The 18,536-nt window shown below is 44.0% G+C and overlaps 1 protein-coding gene and 1 non-coding gene across 4 annotated transcripts in view; one reads left to right on the forward strand and one right to left on the reverse strand.

Annotated features, from left to right (window-relative positions):
* Window positions 1–4,993: 4,993 nt before the first annotated feature.
* Window positions 4,994–5,066, reverse strand: trnar-ucg. The gene has a single exon. It is a non-coding gene; the product is annotated as a tRNA-Arg (tRNA).
* A 6,812-nt stretch (window positions 5,067–11,878) lies between these two features.
* LOC122561996 (integrator complex subunit 6-like) overlaps window positions 11,879–18,536 on the forward strand; it is a 77,652-nt gene continuing 70,994 nt past the window's right edge. For all 3 annotated transcript variants that reach the window (XM_043714360.1, XM_043714361.1, XM_043714362.1), the window contains exons 1-2: window positions 11,879–12,177; window positions 12,264–12,341. In XM_043714360.1, the coding sequence (XP_043570295.1) occupies window positions 12,067–12,177; window positions 12,264–12,341 (189 nt within the window). In that variant the 5' untranslated portion in view covers window positions 11,879–12,066. The remainder of the gene's footprint in view (window positions 12,178–12,263; window positions 12,342–18,536) is intronic.

The following is an 18,536-nucleotide window of genomic DNA, read 5'->3' on the forward strand; positions in this document are numbered from 1 at the left end:
TTCCTCAGCTATGCATTCATCTGCTCTATCCTCCTATTCCTGCCCTCACTAACTTGTAGCACCGGGAGTAATCCAGATATTACTACTCTCGAGGACCTCCTTTTTAAATTTCGGCCTAACTCTCTGTAATCTCCCTTCAGAATCTCAACCTTTTCCCTTCCTATGTCGTTGGTTCCAATGTGGAAAATGACCTCTTGCTAGCCCCTCTCCCCCGTGAGAACATTCTGTACCCACTCTGAGACATCCTTGATCCTGGCACCAGGGAAGTAACACACCATTCTGATTTTTCGCTGCTGGCCACAGAAACGTCTGTCTGTACCTCGTACTAGAGAATCCCCTAACACAATTGATTTCTTGGAACCTGGTCAACTTGTTGCATTAGAGCCAGTCTCAATACCAGAAACTTGGCTGTTCGTGCTACGTTCCCCTGAGAATCCATCACCCCCTACATTTTCCAAAACAGCATACCTGTTTGCAATGGGTATATCCACAAAAGACTCCTGAACTAGCTGCCTACCTATCTTACCTTTCCTGGAGTTAATCCATCTATGTGATTGTATCTGAGACTTTCCCCACTTCCTATAACTGCCATCCACCACATACTGTTGCTGTTGCAAATTCCTCATTGCTTCTAACAGTCTCTCCAACCGATCCATTCGATCTGATAAGATTCGCAGCCAACAGCATTTATGGCAGATATAATCCGCAGTAACCCTTAAACTCTCTTTAAACTCCCACACCTGACAAGAAGTACATATCACTCTATTAAAGGCCATTTTTGTTCCTTCACAATCTACAGTCTCAAAAAATAACACCGTCTTATTCCTCTACAAACACTGCCCCAGGTTATATTAATAGTATGGCTTATATTTTAAGTTTAATCAAGAGACATATCGCCAAATACATATAATCAAGAAAGAACCCACTCTTATCACTACTGCAGATTCTCTGTAGGCCACACTTAAAGCAACGATTAACTTATCGGATTCTGTGCTGTGAACTTCGCCCAAATGTTCCTCCAATATCAGTTGTGAATTTCACTGTTTGTTAATTTTCCCAGATGCACTTCAATGTCCAGCGATACATGGATTCAAACAGCAAAGGCAGTAACTGTGCAGGTTCTCTCTCTCTCCCTGTCCTGCAATTACTTCACCATGTGCTTCCTTTGTTTGTTCTTCTCCCTTTTAAAACTGCTGTTGTTTTGATTTTTTTTTCCCCAAAGTTGCAAAATAATGCAACAGCATATAAAACAGTAAGTGCTACTCCTGGAATTCGAGGAAATCACCTCCTAAACCTAAAATAGCTCAAAGAAGGAGCAGCTGTTACAGCCAGAAATGTTTCCTGTCCTCCATCTTGGATTACCCAGAATGGGTCTGGAGTCTAGGTGCTGGCACAGACTTGGTGAAAAAGACTATAATTCAAGTACTTTTAAAAAAACTGTGTATTCCTATGCCAGAGTATTTATTATTCTTTCAATTCTGTAACAAATACTTAAGTATCTACGCCTAGGTGTCCTGTACCTAAGATGGCACAATAAGCGGAGACATTACAAACTTTTCACTGCACTCATTTGAGTGCACATGACAATAAAGTCAATTCTAATTTTGGTAAGACAAGGCAGGACATGACTTACACAGTTTGTGGTAGGGCCCTGGGGAGTGTTACCAAACAGAGACCTAAGGGTTCAGGTATATAGTTCCTTGAAAGTGGCATCAGAGTGGTGAAGGCAGCTTTTGGCATGTTTGTCTTTATTGGTAAGAGCATTGAGTATAGGAGTTGTGACATCATGTTGCAGCTGTACAGGACATTGCTGAAGGCACCTTTGATATTGCATACAGTTGCGGTCACCCTACTTTAGGAAAGATGTTATTAAACTGGAAAGGGCGCAGAAAATATTTACAAGGATGTTACTGAGACTGGAGGGTTTGAGTTAGGACTTTTTCCCTAAAGCACAGGAGACTGAGGAATGATCTTATTGTGGTTTACAAAATCATGATAGCCAAGATCTTTTCTCCAGGGTCATGTGGCGGGGCGGGTCCAAAACCCAAGGGTATAGGTTTAAGGTGATAGGGGAAAGGTTTAAAAGGGGCCAGAGAGGCAGCTTTTTCATATACAAGATGGTCAGTGTATGGGATGAGCTACCAGAGGAAGTGGTAGAGGTGGGTACACTTACAACATTCAAAAGGCATTTGGACAGGTATACGAATAGGGAAGGTTCAGACGGATATGGGCCAAATGCTGGCAAATGGGACTAGATCAAACCTGGTCAGTATGGGCGAGTTGGACCGAAGGGGTCTGTATCCACGCTGAGAAATCACAAGCCATCACTGCACTGAAGCAGTACAGTCAAACAAAAAAAAAATCACTCCAAGAAAGAGGCGAACAGTGTGGAAAAAGTTGGTCACATGCTTCAGCTCGAAGAAACTCTGTCTTTCATGAGCTGGGGGTAAATTTGGAAAGATAATAGTCAGACTCGTGAATATCTTGTTTTAAACTTGGCATATTGTGCTATGTATGCCCTTTCCAAATGAAAAAAAATAAAAGTGGGAAATTTTGTTTGCATGGACTGTATGATGAAAATACAGAAAGCTGGACACATGTTGAAGCTAACAAAATTGAAGCAAATATAGTTGTTCCTGAGTATTGTGCAGGGATGGGGGTGGGGCAAAGCTTTTAACCTCCTAAGATGTGTGTTACAGCCAGAGAAACCAGATTCCAAAACTTCAGAAGAAATAGTAGGAATCCTACAGAAGTATTTTTCACCAAAACCATTGGTGATTGCTGAAAGGTTCAGATTCCACAAACACAACCGGCATGATGGTGAATCTAGTTCCCAGTTCCTAGAACTTTTAAAGAAGTTAGCAGAAATCTGCAATTTCAGAGACAACTGTCAAAGACAGACTGACGTGTGGTTTAAGATGCGAAGCAATCCAGGAGAGGCTACCGATGGAAATAAATCTATACATAAAGAAAGCACTTGAAATAGTAATTCAAAATGGAACTAGCAGCCAAAGAAGCTCAATAGCTTAGCTCCAGCATGGCAGTTCACAAAATAGCAGGTGAGACAATGAGTACTGCCACCCATTTGGAAAAATATGTTACACAGCAACAAATCGCTGGCATTAGGAAGCTGTATGCAGAAACTGCAGCAGAAAAGGGCACATTGTTCATGTTTCTCCCTCAAAGATGCCTGTTCAATGAGCAGAAATGCAGAAACCAAAGAATAGGAAGAAAACTGACATTATGAAAAGTGCATGAGAAAAGTCTAGACTCTCAGTACAAAAAGGAGCTGTTATTAAACATACTGGCCATTGCTGGAGACACCAACCAATATTAGGTCATAAGATACAGGAGCAGAATTAGGCCAGTTGACCCCTCGAGTCTGTTCCAAGTATGGGATATAGGTGAATTAATGTTATTTCTGCAATTATAAGTTCTGATACAGAGTAAATTAATTCACATTAGTTTGTGATTGTTTCTCAGCTAATAGCTGAGTTAACAAGAATGGGGATTACATAGAGGAAGTATATAATCCGTTAAAAAAAATGGTATGTTAGCATGAGACGCGATTACAGAACAATGGTAGATGTATGGGAGAACAGATAAGACAGTAGGAAAAACATCTGTTTTCCCACTTGTATGGGGACACAGGAACAAACCCTAATTACAGAGGTTATGAAGGTCAAAGTGGCCTGCGGAGAGAAATAAATGCTGATAAAGAAAGGATATGCCTAGCGGTGACCTGCAGTGGGATGACGTCAAACAACCTTATGGGGGTCAGAGATAGGCATTTGTCACGGACAAGGCCGGATAAACAGAAGTTGTGGAATCAGTCTTAAGGAAATGAGTGACGTAAGCAGGAGGGGCAAACAATGAAATAAGAAAAAATATGGGGATTCAAATTGTATGAATTTCGAGAGTTTGTTGGATTTGATGTGTATTTGTCATTGTCTTACCTGGCATTAGACATTGCACCCACTTGCAAGTGTACAAATAAACGACACTACAATTTCAGATTTTTGTCTCGGACTGCAATTGTTTAGTGAGTGAGCTTTGTTTCTCACACAAGATTTAACCATTGCTGGTTTTTTTTCAACACCTTTCTCCTGTCTTCTCCCCGTAACCCTTAATCCCCTTACTAATCAAGAACCGACCTATCTCTGACTTAAATACACTCAATAGTTTGACCTCCACAATCCTTTGCAGGAATGGGTTACAGAGATTTACCACACTCTGGCTGAACAAATTCTCAGTTCTAAAAGATCATCTCTTCACCATGAGCCTGTGCCCTTGGGCCCTAGTCTCTCCTACAAATGGATACATCGTCTCCATGTTCACTCTATCCAGGCTTCTAAATATTCTGTAACTTTCAATCAACTCCCCCCCCCCCACCAACCTTCTAAACTCCAAGTACAGATCCAGAATCTTCAACTGCTCCTCATATGACAAGTGTTAAAGGATGAAATGTGAACAAAGAGCAAAAGCACAAAAACTGAAGAGTGCTCTGGTTTCCTCCCACAATCCAAAAGATGAGAGGGTCAGATGAATTGGCTATGCTAAATTGCCCATTATGTTGGGTGCATTAGTCAGGGGTAAATATAGGGTAGGGGGATGGGTTGGTTGGGTTACTTTTCAGAGGGATGGTGTGGACTTTAGATTAGATTTAGATTAGATTACAGTGTGGAAACAGGCCCTTCGGCCCAACAAGTCCACACCGACCCGCCGAAGCGCAACCCACCCATACCCCTACATTTACCCCTTACCTAACACTACAGGCAATTTAGTATGGCCAAATCACCTGACCCTGCACATCTTTGGATGGTGGGAGGAAACTGGAGCACCCGGAGGAAACCCACGCAGACACGGGGAGAACGTACAAACTCCACACAGTTAGTCGCCTGAGGCGGGAATTGAACCCGGGTCTCTGGCGCTGTGAGGCAGCAGTGCTAACCACTGTGCCACCATGCCGCCCATTAAAGCGAAAAATTCCCCGCGAGCCAGGTAGGACTCGAACCTACAATCTTCTGACCCGAAGTCAGATGCGTTATCCATTACGCCACTGGCCCAAGAGACTTGTTGGGCCAACGGGCCTGTTTCCACACTGCAGGGAATGTAATCTAATCTAAAAAAATCTACATGTACAAAAAGGACACGAGAAAAGCCCAGACCTGTCTGAAGAGAAGCACCCTTAGTCTCTCCATTACTAAATGACAAATCAGGAGGTGGACACAAGTTTGCATAAGATACACAGTTATGTGGGAATGCCAGATGTCAGGAGGATGCAAAGAGATATTGCTGGGTTTAGTGAGTTGGCAGATGGAGTATAATTTGAGTAAGTATGAGATTGTTTACTTTGATTGTAATAATTGAAAAACAATTTTTTTAAAGAAGTTAAACCTGTAAGTGATAATCTTCAGAGAGAATTGATATACTTTTTGAAGGAAAGACAAAATATTTGCTTGCTGGAGCATCAAGCAATCACAAAAGCAAATTGTACTTTGACCTTCATAAGAAGAGGATTGTGTTATGCTCTTGTGAATATTATGCTGTTCAGAGGGTTGGTGCAGATTCAATTGGCTGAATGACCTCTTTCCACACTGTAGGGATGTTGTTAAGTTCTTCTTCCTGAGATTCTTACACACTTGATGCAACTGCAGATGCCAACTTCTGTGAACAACCAAAATTTTATTAAACACATTACAGTACAAGCTTTCTGGAGAAACCCTTAACACTCTTCACAATGCTTGCAAAGCTATGTTAAGGGATCTTTCTCTAAACAAAGGAAACAGTCCTTCCTTTATACAAAACCTTTACATCTCAGTCAGTGATGCCCGCAAGACAACCCCCCAGCCACTCCCCCACAGTCACATGCCACTCAAGATACAATGCAGTGACATTATCTCCAGAAACAATATAATGTAAATCATCCCTTAATGGTCAAATCTGTTGTGAATCATTTTTTAACTGCAGGGAGTGTAACGTTCTTATCAATTTCTGAATAGGATGATGATGCAATTCTTTTACTCTGAATAACTGGGAAATGGCCAGACAAATGGCTCTGAATGGCAAGAGATGGGAATGTAAATTCCTTACAATCTACCTGCAAGTCAGAGGCATCCCATTGTAGTCTCAGGATAGCCAATTTCCTGCAGGTCAGCAGAGCAAATTAACTTTTTAATATCTCAAGGACTCTATCAGATGAGCTGTACCATTTTCATCTGTGATTTTGGTTTTTCTTTCTGGATTGTGAATCTTTGTAATTCTGTACTCTAAGGTTAATGTGCCATCACTGAATATTTTTAAGGCTGAGAATAACAATTTTTCATCTTTCTGGGAATCAAAGAATATTGGGAATGAAGCAGGTCAGTGCGTTTGAAGTGTACGTCTCCCTCTCTTCTCTTAAAATGATATTACATGTCCGTCTGTTTGAGCAGATTTTGGATACCTCTGGTGATAGCTCCTTCTCTGTCTGTGTGTCCTTTTTATGTGTTAAATAAATGCAAGCTGTTGTTCTTGAACAATTACCTAAACTTCAAACAAGGGTCGTGCAGTTCAGACTTAAGAGTAAGTAAAGATATCAGAAAGATATCTGAAGTCAAAATGTTTGAAAAAAGTTCCAGAAATGTTGCAGTATGTGTTCCAGCACAACGGAGGAAGAGGGGGCTTCACTTACCTTATGTCAACGTGCTGGATAAATGTTTCTAGTATGCTGATTTAAAGCTCACTTACCTTGCTGTAACTTTTTACTCATGCAGTTGGGAGTAAAATTCTAAATGGAGTAAGATTTTTTTTCTTGGTTGCAGACATGGAGATGATGGGTTTAGCTGCAGTGCAAGCTTTCTTGATGCCACCAGCTTTCTGGCTTTAATCGCAAGCTCAGGCAGTGATTCTTGCTTCTTTGTTAATTGGCAAGTTAAAGGCCAAGGGCGGCACGGTGGCTTGGTGGTTAGCACTGCTGCCTCACAGCACTAGGAATCCAGGTTCGATTCCAGCCTCGGGTGACCGTCTGTGTGGAGTTTGCACATTCTCCCCGTGTCTGCGTTCCTCCGCACACTCTGGTTTCCTCCCACAGTCCGAAGATGTGCAGGTCAGGTGAACTGGCCATGCTAAATTGCCCGTAGTGTTAGGTGCATTAGTCAGAGGGAAATGGGTCTGGATGGGTTACTCTTTGGAGGGTCGGTGTGGACTTGTTGGGCCGAAGGGCCTGTTTCCACACTGTAGGAAATCTAATCTAAATAGAATCATAGCTGATCAACCTCAATTTCAACTTCCTGCACTAACACCTAAAGGTTTATGGATCTTTTTAGAATATATTCAAAGACTGAGTATCCACAACTTTCCATGGTAGACATTCATAATCCTTTGAGTGAAGAAATTTCTTCGGATCCCAGTCTCAAACAATTAACTCCTTATTCTGTCTAAGACTGTGACTCTAGTTCTTGATCCTCCAGCCAGGGAAAGCGTCCTCCCATTGTCTAACTTCAAATTCCTTAAAGTTTGCAGCAACTTCCATTTGAATCAGGGGAAGTAGCCCTTCTATGTGGGAAAGTAAAGAATACTCTAAAAGGAATCACATCCAAAGAGCAAGCATTGTATTTTTAAGTATGTTATGCCTCACTGGGGTCGTACACCGAAAATCAAGTCCCAAGATTGCAGGAGTTGGCTTTACCTGTCTTTTTGAATCAGACTGACAAAAAGTGAAGCAGATTTCTTCACTTAACAAGAATCACTATTTATTACAAATAAATAGACTCTGGTTACAGGTTAACAATTATAAACAGTCAGCAGATGCTTTACAAAGTTAAAACTCTAACCCATTATAAATTTCCATCCCTGGACACATATACAGACAGAAACAAAAAGAACATGGATGTAAAAGAGCAGGGATAGGCTAGGAAGACAGTTCAACATATGCTGAAATGGTCCTTTTGGCTTGTCACGGCGTGCTGTTCCTTGACTCTCCTTCTCCATATACTTCCATTGTTGGCAGGAGGCACAGGATGATTGGTTCACACTTACAGAACTGGAAAGGGGAAATAAACTGGCTCTCTTCAGGCTTAATATGCCTTTTTTAAAAAAACTGCAGAGCAAAAACTGCTCCTTCTTCTTCAGAGGTCCAATGTTTCTGCCAAAACATTCACACCCCAAGTTATCAGCTACCTAAGAGCCAATGACTTAGATACTGATCAGTAGTTAATAGGCCAATTTGTTACTTTTTAATCAGGCAAAGCTCCATTTGTAGACATCCCTTGGCTCCAGTTCGTCTATAAAATAAGCTTCTACTACTGATTGAAGAAACTACTTTGTAAACAGTACTTACAATAGGAGTCAGGTTATAGACATTTCTGTTCAGAAATGTTCTTTCACACCTCTGCAGCAAGTGGAACTTGAATCCAGGCCTCCTGGCTCAATGGTAGGGACACTACCACTGCCCCACAAGGGCCACTAAAGTTTGTAGATATTTTTTAACCAACCTATCCAGATACATTATGACATAGCTCTGGAGCAGGTGGAACTTAGATTCAAAGAATCCCCACAGTGCTGAAAGAAGCTATTTGGCCCATCAAGTCTGCATCAAACCAATGAAAAGCATCCCAAACAGACCCAGACCCCACCCTGCCAATCCCCATAACCTACATTTACCATGGCTAACACACCTAGCCTGCACATTCCTGGACACTATGGGCAATTTAGCATGACCAGTCCACCTAACCTGCACATCTTTGGGCTGTGGGAGGAAACTGGAGCACCCAGATGAAACCCACAAAGACATGGGGAGAATGTGCAAACTCCACACAGACAGTGGCCTAAGGCTGGAATTGAACCTGGGACCCTGATGCTTTGAGGAAGCTATGCTAACCACTGAACCATCCACTTGAACCCAGGCCTCCTGGCTCAAAGGCATGGTTGCTACCACTGCACAAGTCTCTCCAAGAATGTCTTTTTCAGAGTGTAGCAATCCTTCAATGATCCTTATTTTTTATAACAGTTCTTTTGCCATTTCAGCCAATATCAAAAATACAGAAAATAAAAACTTATGGTCTTTACAGGACTTTACTGGGGCAGAAAGTCAGCACCCATTGGCCTTAGCCATAGCTGGCAAAATTTTCAGGAGTAACTTGTATAAGATAGTTGGCCTGAAAAGGTTAGTACAAAACATTCATATTGGTCCACAACCCAGCCTCTCACCCCTGAGATACAAATAATTTTTAAAAATATATTAAAAAGATATGTATGACTGCCTCTGATCATTGTCATTTGTAGTTATTTTAGTCTGTTACACCCAACTGTACTGGTAACAATGATGCAACTTAGAAACATTTTCTCTCAGACAATAATGAATATTTTGAACTCTTCCTAAAATATTTTTAAGACAGAGTTATATAGAGTCTTGTTATGCAGGGTTGTGAAGGATTATTCAGAGTAGGCAGGAATGTGGATTTCAGATTACAATTGTACACACATGCAAGCTCCAAATGACTTCCTCCTGCTCCTTGTTCACATTACTCTCATATTCTACTGAATAAATGTTCCACTGAAACCTGTCATTTTAATTTCAGCAACTTTTTAAAAGGAGCATGTATCTAGTTAGTTATTGCTTTAGCAGCAGCTAACAGCAGCCAACACTCAGAGCTGGAAAGACTGTTATACAAACAAATTAACTAGAAGCAGGAGTAGGCCTCTTGGCCTTTTGAGTCTGCTCCACCATTCAACAAGACTGTGGCTGATCTGATTAAAACCTTAATTCCACATTTCCACTATCCCTAATAACCTTCCACCCACCTGGTCAGCACAAATTTACCTACCTTTGTCTCAAAAGCATTCAAGGAATCTTTTTCCACTGCCTTTTCAGAAAGAGAGTTCTAAGGATTCACAATCATTTATGTGAAATATATTCTTTTTGTTCTCTATTTTAAGTGTGATTCCTGATTTTTAAACAGTGCCCATTGCTCGAGATTCTCCCACCAGAGGAAACACTCTTTCCATATTCACCCGGTCAAGATCCCTCAGGGTCTTATGTTTCAATCAACTCACTTATTTCTCTTCTGAACTCCAGCGAATACAAGCCTAGGCTGTCCAACCTTTCCTCACAAGATAACCCACCCATTCCACATACTTGTCAACTAAACTTCTTCTGAACTGCTTCCATTACATTCACATCCTTCCTTGAATAAGGATACTAATATTCTAGACATGGTCTTACCAATGGTCTGCATAAAAGTAGTGCAGTTGTGTTTCAGTTATATTCAATTCACCTCACATCAAGCCAGGCAGCATCAGGAAGTGGAGAAATCAACGTTTTGGGTGTAACCCTTCTTCAAGACAGCGGGTCGGTGTAAGGGGAGCTGCAGATAAAGGAGGGTGGGGGAGGGGAAAGGTGGTGACGTAGGGCTAGGTGAACACAACCTGGTTGGTTCATGGAAGAATGAATCTGGTTGGTAGCTGAAAGGCAGGGCTGAAGAAGGGCTTATGCCCGAAACGTCGATTCTCCTGTTCCTTGGATGCTGCCTGACCTGCTGCGCTTTTCCAGCAACACATTTTCAGCTGAAAGGAAGGGTCAGTCAGAGGAATGAAAGGGGAGGGAAGGGGGAAAAGAGGCTGGGAAGGGAATCAGGGGATCAGAAGGGAGGTTATTTGAAATTGGAAAACTCAGTGTTGAGTCTTCTGGGCTGTAGGATGCCCAGGTGGAAGATGAATTGTTCTTCCTCCAATTTGGCAGAGGCAGGAAAGATGTTATTGATGACATGGGAATCCGGAATCAAGGGGACATAGTAAAGGCCTTTTATGACAGAAGTTTCTTCACTTAGCGAGTGGTGAGCCTGTGGAATTCTCTGTCACAGGCAAAGATTGAGGTCAAAACATTGAATACTTTCAAGAAAGATGTAGATATAGTTCTTAGGATTAAAGGGTGTGGGGGAAAAAGCAAAAACAGGGTATTGAGTTGGATGGAGACAGTGAGGTCTGCAGATGCTGGAGATCAGAGTTGAGAGTGTGTTGTAGGGAATCTAATCTTAAAAGCTACTCAGTTGGTGAGGCAGCATTCATGAAAAGAAACATAGTTAACATTTCAGACCTGCTAAGCTTGTCTAGCAGTTTCTGATTTTGTTAAGGTTTCACGTCATTAACCTGACTTGCCAAACTCTATCTGCAGCATCCAACTGAAATTTGCAGCACAGCTGCATCATACAGAGTGTGGCATTAAGGAACTCAAGCAAAACTGAAATCAGTGGGTTTCAGGAGTTTATTCTCTGCTGGTTGGAGTCATACTTGGCACAAGAAAATGGTTGTAATTGTTGGAAGTCAGTCATCTCAGCTCCAGGATATCACTGCAGGAGTTCTTCAGTGTTTGTCCTAGGTCCAATAATATCAGCAGCTTCATCAATGACCTTGCCTTCACAATAAGGTCAGAAGTGGGAATGCTTACCAATGCTCAGATATTGAAGCAGTCCATGTTCAAATGCAACAAGAAGGGTGGCACGGTGGCTCAGAGGTTAGCACTGCTGCCACTCAGCGCCAGGGACCCAGGTTCGATTCCCGCCTCGGGTGACTGTGTGTGGATTTGCACATTCTCCCCGTGTCTGCGTGGGTTTCCTCCGGGTGCTCCGGTTTCCTCCAACAGTCCAAAGATGTGCAGGCCAGGGGAATTGGCCATGCTAAATTGACCGTAGTGTTAGGTGCATTAGTCAGAGGGAAATGGGTCTGGGAGGATTACTCTTCACAGGGTCGGTGTGGACTGGTTGGGCCGAAGGGCCTGTTTCCACACTGTAGGGAATCTAATTTGCCGTGATGCTCTTGATAAAGACTACATCTCCCAGAATGCTCTGCTCAGCTAGCGGCTAACCGTGCTTTGGGGTCACGTGGCAGCCTGGCACCGCCCCTCCGGAAGCTGGCCAGGCCGTGCTGTGCACGCGCAAGGAGTGGGGTTAACCTTGCCTGCGCGCGTGCGCGCGGCGGCTTAGAGCGCGCGGCCCTCGTGGGCTCCGAGTCAGTTCCAGCGGCGGCCGCGGCCGAGCGCTCCCCCTCCCCCCACTTCGGGCCCAACCAGGCCCAGGTCCCGGCCCCACGATGCCCATTTTACTGTTTCTCATAGACACGTCCGCCTCCATGAACCAGCGAACTTACCTAGGCACTAGCTACCTGGACATCGCCAAGGGCGCCGTGGAGATCTTCATGAAGGTAAAAATCGGAGAGCGGTTTGAAAGATAACGACACCCCCCCCGGCCCGCGTTGCCTCACTGACGGCGCTCTCTCTGTCCTTACAGCTCCGGGCCCGGGACCCCGCCAGCCGCGGAGACAGGTACATGCTGGTGACGTTCGACGAGCCGCCCTACGGCATTAAGGTAGGGCTTGAGCCGAGGGTGGGGGAGGGGGTATTTCCCGGGTCTGTGGAGGGTACGGGGAGTGGGGGAGGGGCTTGGGCTTCAACATGGCGCCGCTCTCTTTGTGCGGCGACGCCGTGACGTCACTCGCCGGTCTATAAACCGGAAGTGCCTGGGATCCAAGCAACACTTTCCCTTCTCAAGAACCCTCCATTTCCCTTCCCCAGTCGTCCTCCTCAACAGCCCTCTCCCACTCATTCCACAACTACCGCTCCATCACCCTCCCCAAATGCCCTCAGTCATGTGTCTCCCCCCTCAGTGCCTGCAGTTGCCTTCCCCTCCAATGCCCACAGTCATATACCCTGCCATCCCCCGCTCACTCTCCAGCCCCTCTAATTCCTGTCTCCAGAAACCTCTCAAACACCCCCTTCGTTTGCTATCCCCAATCACTCCCACCATTTCCCTACTACCCCTCTCCTCTCAGCACCACCTCTAATCCCTGCCCCAATTACTCATGTCATTTCCTCAATCACCGACAACTCTGTACCTTCTATTCCCACCGTTTCCTCAATCAACCTCAACTCCCCCGTCAACCCCTCCATTCCTATCCCAATCGACCCCTGTCAATGAATGCACCTTCTTTGCCTCCAAACCCCAATTGCTAACGATATAAGTAGAACTTGGCATAGTATTAAAAATAAGAACCACAAACATAATATACCCTGGATTATTGTTTAAGCCACTTGTGGGTGGGTCTAATATGATTGGAGATGAATACATGGCTCAAAGTTTGGTGTGGGAGAAATGAATTTTGATTCATGGAGTACTAGTATTGGAGAAATGACAGAACTCTTCTTTTGGTTAAAAATTGCACAACACCAGGCTATAGTCCAACGGGTTTAATTGGAAGCGCACTTGCTTTCGGTGCACCGCTCCTTCAGCAGGTGATTGTGGAGCACACAATTGTAAGGCACAGAATTTATATAAATTCTGTGCCTTACAATTGTGTCCTCCACAATCACCCAATAAAGGAGCAACGCTCTGAAAGCTAGTGTGCCTCCAATTAAACTTGTTGGACTATAACCTGGTGTTGTGATTTTTAAGTTTGTACACCCCAGTCCAACACCGGCATCTCCAAATCATGACTATTCTTTTGGGGTAGTCTTCATTTTAAGCATGCTGTCAAGCCTTGGCAACCTATACCCATTTTTCTAATCAACCTGATCAGAGATGTTATTACACTCCTCTGGAGCAGGTGGCACTTGAATCCAGGCCTCGGCCTGGTGGTAGGCACTCTACTTCTACGCTACGAGAGTCTGTTCCCGCCCCACCCCCCTGACAAATTATAAAATTATGATTGTAGATAAACCTTAAACTATGTTGTGAAACTTGAAAGGGTTCAGAAAAGATTTATAAGGATGTTGCCAGGGTTGGAAGATTTGAGCTATAGGGAGATGCTGAACACGCTAGGGCTGTTTTTTCTGGAGCGTCGGAGGCAGAGGGATGACCATATAGAGGTTTACAAAATTGAGGGGCATGGATAGGATAAAGGGGTAAAGTCTTTTCCCTGGGGTCAGAGAATCCCGAACTAGAGGGTATAGGTTTAGGGTGAGATATAGGGTTGATGTAAAGATATAAAAGAGACGTACGGGGAAACGTTTTCACAGAGGGTGGTACATGTATGGAATGAGCCTGCTAGAGGAAGTGGTGGAGGCTGGTACACTTGCAATATTTAAGAGGCATTTGAATGGGTATATGAATAGGAAGGGTTTGGAGGTATATGGGCCAGGGGCTGGCAGGTGGGACGAGATTGGGTTGGGATATCTGGTCGACGTGGACGGATTGGACCAAAGGATCTGTTTCCGTGCTGTACATCTCTATGACTCTATAATTAGTGAGGTTGGGGAGGGTTAAATTAAAGGGAAGTTTAAAATATCAAAGAAATTAGTGAGCAGAAGTGCAGGGTGGGAAAGAGGCAAATAATAATCAAAGTGAAGGCAAGGGATATAAGTACAGAAGAAATTAGAACCAGAATAAGTAATGATGATAAATGTCAAATCAACTCTACCTGAATGCACTTGGTATTTGTAACAAGGTAGGGAGTTTGATGACAGAAAGAGGAATAAATTAACATAGACCAATTGCTATTACGGTGATGTGGCTGCATGATGACTCAAACTGAGAATTTGATATTCAAGGGTATTGGACATTGTGGAAAATTGGCAAAAAGGAGATGGGATAGCATTGTTAATAAAGCAAGTTGTCAGTGTGGTGGTACTTTAGGTGCGATCAATCATGATGTGGAATCAGTTTTGAAGGAAATACAGAATAGCAAGAGAAAGAAGTCACTGGTGGGAGTTTTCTATATGACACTGAAGAGTTGCCTCACTATGTCAAAGGACAAATCAGAAAATAATGGAGTTATGTGAGAAGGGCACTACAATTGTTGGTGATTTTAATCTGTTTGTTGACTGGAAGAATCAGATGATGGAAAAGCACAGCAGGTCAGGCAGTATCCGAGGAGCAGGAGAATTGATGTTTCGGGCATAAGCCTTCATCAGGAATGAGGCTTGTGGGTCGGGGCTGAGAGATAAATGGAAGAGGGGGTGGGGTTGGGGTGAGGTAGCTGGGAAAGGAATAGCTGGATGAAGGTGAGGGCGAAGGTGATAGGTCAAAGGGGGCAATGATAGACAGGTCCGGAGGGCGGTGCTGAGTTGGAGGCTTGGGACTGGGATAATGTGGGGGGAGGGGAAATGAGGAAGCTTTTGAAATCCACATTTATCCTGTGTGGTTGCAGGGTCCCAAGGTGGAATATGATGTGTACCTCCTCCAGGCGTCGGGTGGTAATGGTTTAGCGGTAGAGGAGGCCCAGCACCTGCATATCATTGACAAAGTGGGAGGGGGAGTAGAAGTGTTCAGCCACGGGGCAGTGGGATTGGTGGGTGCAGGTGTCCCAGAGAAGTTCTCTGAAAAAATCTGCAAGAAGGTGTCCTGTCTCCCTGATGTAGAGATGACCACACAGGCTGCAACAGATGCAGTAGATGACATTGGTAGAGATGCAAATGAATTTCTGACTGACTCCGGACCACATTTAGACCAACACATACCCAGATACCCAGCATTTATCCATCAGAAATTCATCTGCCCGTCTACCAATGTCATCTAGTGCGTCCATTGCACCCGCTGTGGTCTCCTCTGTATCAGGGAGACAGTACGCATTCTTGCGGATTGTTTCAGAGAACGTCTCTGGGACACCTGCACCTACCAACCCCACCGGCCCGTGGCTGAACACTTCAACTTCTCCTCCTAGTCTGTCAAGGACATGCAGATCCTGTGCCTCCTCCACCGCCAAACCGTTAACACTCGACACCTGGAGGAGGAACCTGCCTTGGGACCCTGCAACCACATGGGATAAATGTGGATTTCAACAGCTTCCTCGTGTCCTCTCTTCGCCCCCCCACCCCCAAGGTTATCCCAGTTCCAAGCATCTAACTCGGCACCGCTTTCCGAACCCAACCATCACTGCCCCCTCTGACCTGTCACCTTCGCCCTCACCTTCATCCAGCTATTCTTTTCCCAGCTACCTCACCCCAACCCCACCCCCTCTTCTATTTATCTCTCAGCCCCGACCCACAAGCCTCATTCCCGATGAAAGGCTTATGCCCAAAACGTCAATTCTCCTGCTTCTCGGATATTGCCTGACCTGCTGTGCTTTTCCAGCATCACACTCTCGATTCTGATCTCCAGTATTTCCAGTCCTCACTTTCTCCTGGAAAAATCAGATGGGCAAGGGGGCACTGGCAGACAAATTTGTTGAGGGTGTTAGCAATTTGTTTCTTGATGCATGAGGTTGCAGAACTTAGAATCATAGAATCCCTGTGTGTAGAAAGAGGCCATAGGCCTGTTGTGTCCTCACTGATCCTCTGAAGAGCATCCCACCCAGACCCAGTCCCCTACCCTATCCCTGTAACCCCAAAATTTCCCAGTGCTAATCACCTAGCTTGGATATCCTTGGATACTACGGGAAAACTAGCATGGCCCCAATCACCTAATCTGGGTGATAGGGCCTGATGACATTGTAGCTGAATTGTTAATCCAGAGATCCAGTTAATGTTTATGGGATTGTGGCAGATGGTGGAATTGAATTCAATAAAATCTGGAATTAATGATGACTATGAAACTGGTGCCAATTGTCAGGGAAAGCCCAGCAGTTCACTAATGTCCTTTAAGGAAAGAAACTCCAGTCCCTTACCTGATCTGGCCTCCATGTGACTTCAGATCCACAGCAGTGTGGTTGACTCTTAAGGATAAACGATAAATGCTTACCTGACCAGTGATGCCCACAACCTGCAATTAAATAAAAATAATTCCAGTGAGGGATTTGATTTAACTAGAAATCTTATATTTGCTGCCTAAAATATCATCGCATTTGAAAAGTTGGCTTGGGAAACAAAGTGGCTCGAAGATGTTTGGATCTTAGTGCTTCATAGTGTTTTGTCAGGTATAGCTATGAATGTTTAAGCTAAATTGTCGGAAGAACAATTTACTGTCCAAGAAACCGTTCTTAAAAAAGTAAACTGTTTAATGCTTATGAGCTTATATAAAGAACAAAGAAAATTTACAGCCCAGGAACAGGCCCTTTGGCTCTCCAAGCCTGTGCCGATCTAAATCCACTTTCTAACCTATTGCCCAATTCCTAAGGATCTGTATCCCTCTGCTCGCCACCTACTCATGCATCTGTCCAGACGCATCTTAAATGAATCTACCGTGCCTACCTCTACTACCTCTGTTGGCAATATGTTCCAGGTACCTACCACCCTCTGTGTAAAGTACTTTCCATGTATATCCTCCTTAGACTTTTCTCCTCTCACCTTGAACGCGTTACCTTTTGTTTTTGAATCCCTCAGCCTGGGAAAAAGCACCTTGTCTATACTTTTCATGATTTTGTAGACTTCAATCAGGTCCCCCTCATATCCTTTTTTCTAATGAAAACAATCCGAACTTATTCAACCTTTCTTCATAGCTAGCACCCTCCATACGAGGCAACATCCTGGTGAACCTCCTCTGCACCCTCTTCAAAGCGTCCACATCCTTTTGGTAATGTAGCGACCAGAACTGTATGCAGTATTCTAAATGTGGCTGAACCAAAGCCTTGTACAGTTTTTACATGACCCTGCCAGCTCTTACACTCAACACCCCGTCCGATGAAGGCAAGCATACCATGTGCCTTCTTGACCACTCTATCCACCTGTGCAGCCACCTTCAGGTTACAATGGGCCTGAACTCCCAGATCTCTCTGCTCATCAACTTTTCCCAAGGCTCTTCTGTTTATAGTATAATTCGCTCTAGAATTAGATTTCCCAAATTGCATCACCTCACATTTGCTTGGATTGAGCTTCATTGTACCTGAAATTCATCAGTGATCACTCCAAATGCTAAGAAACAAACTCAAGCAGACATTTGTAGAATTTTTAAGAAAAGGAAATGCTGTGTGATCAGTGGCTTTGATCATGGAGTATAGAACATTACGGCGCAGTACGTGCCCTTCAGCCCTCGATCGTGCGCCGTCCTGTGAAGCTAATCTGAAGCCCATCTAACCTACACTATTCCATTCTTGTCCATATTCCTATCCAATGATGATTTAAATACCCGTAAAGTTGGCGAGTCTACAACAGTTGCAAGTTGCAGAAGGAGTTTTGACAATGTGAGGGAAACTGATTATGGAAGAATTCCAAAATAATATTCCAACCAATCTTAAGACCGCGATAAATGTCAAATATTAAAAATCTGAGAAGCAGCAGTTCTAATAGATACCTGTGCTGCGTGTCTTATATAGAACATAGAACATTACAGCGCAGTACAGGCCCTTCGGCCTCGATGTTGCGCCGCCCTGTCATACTAATCTGAAGCCCATCCCACCTACACTATTCCATGTACGCCCATATGCCTGTCCAATGATGACTTAAATGCACTTAAACTTGGCGAATCTACTACCGTTACAGGCAAAGCATTCCATACCCTTACTACTCTCTGAGTAAAGAAACTACCTCTGACATCTGTCTTATACGTATCTCCCCTCACTTTAAAGTTGTGTCCCCTCGTATTTGCCGTCCCCATACTTGGAAAAAGGCTCTCCCTGTCCACCCTATCTAACCCTCTGATTATCTTGTATGTCTCTATTAAGTCACCTCTCAACCTTCTTCTCTCTAACGAGAA

The sequence above is a fragment of the Chiloscyllium plagiosum genome, chromosome 24 (genome assembly GCF_004010195.1).
Source record: "Chiloscyllium plagiosum isolate BGI_BamShark_2017 chromosome 24, ASM401019v2, whole genome shotgun sequence".
In the NCBI taxonomy this organism is placed as follows: Eukaryota; Metazoa; Chordata; class Chondrichthyes; order Orectolobiformes; family Hemiscylliidae; genus Chiloscyllium; species Chiloscyllium plagiosum.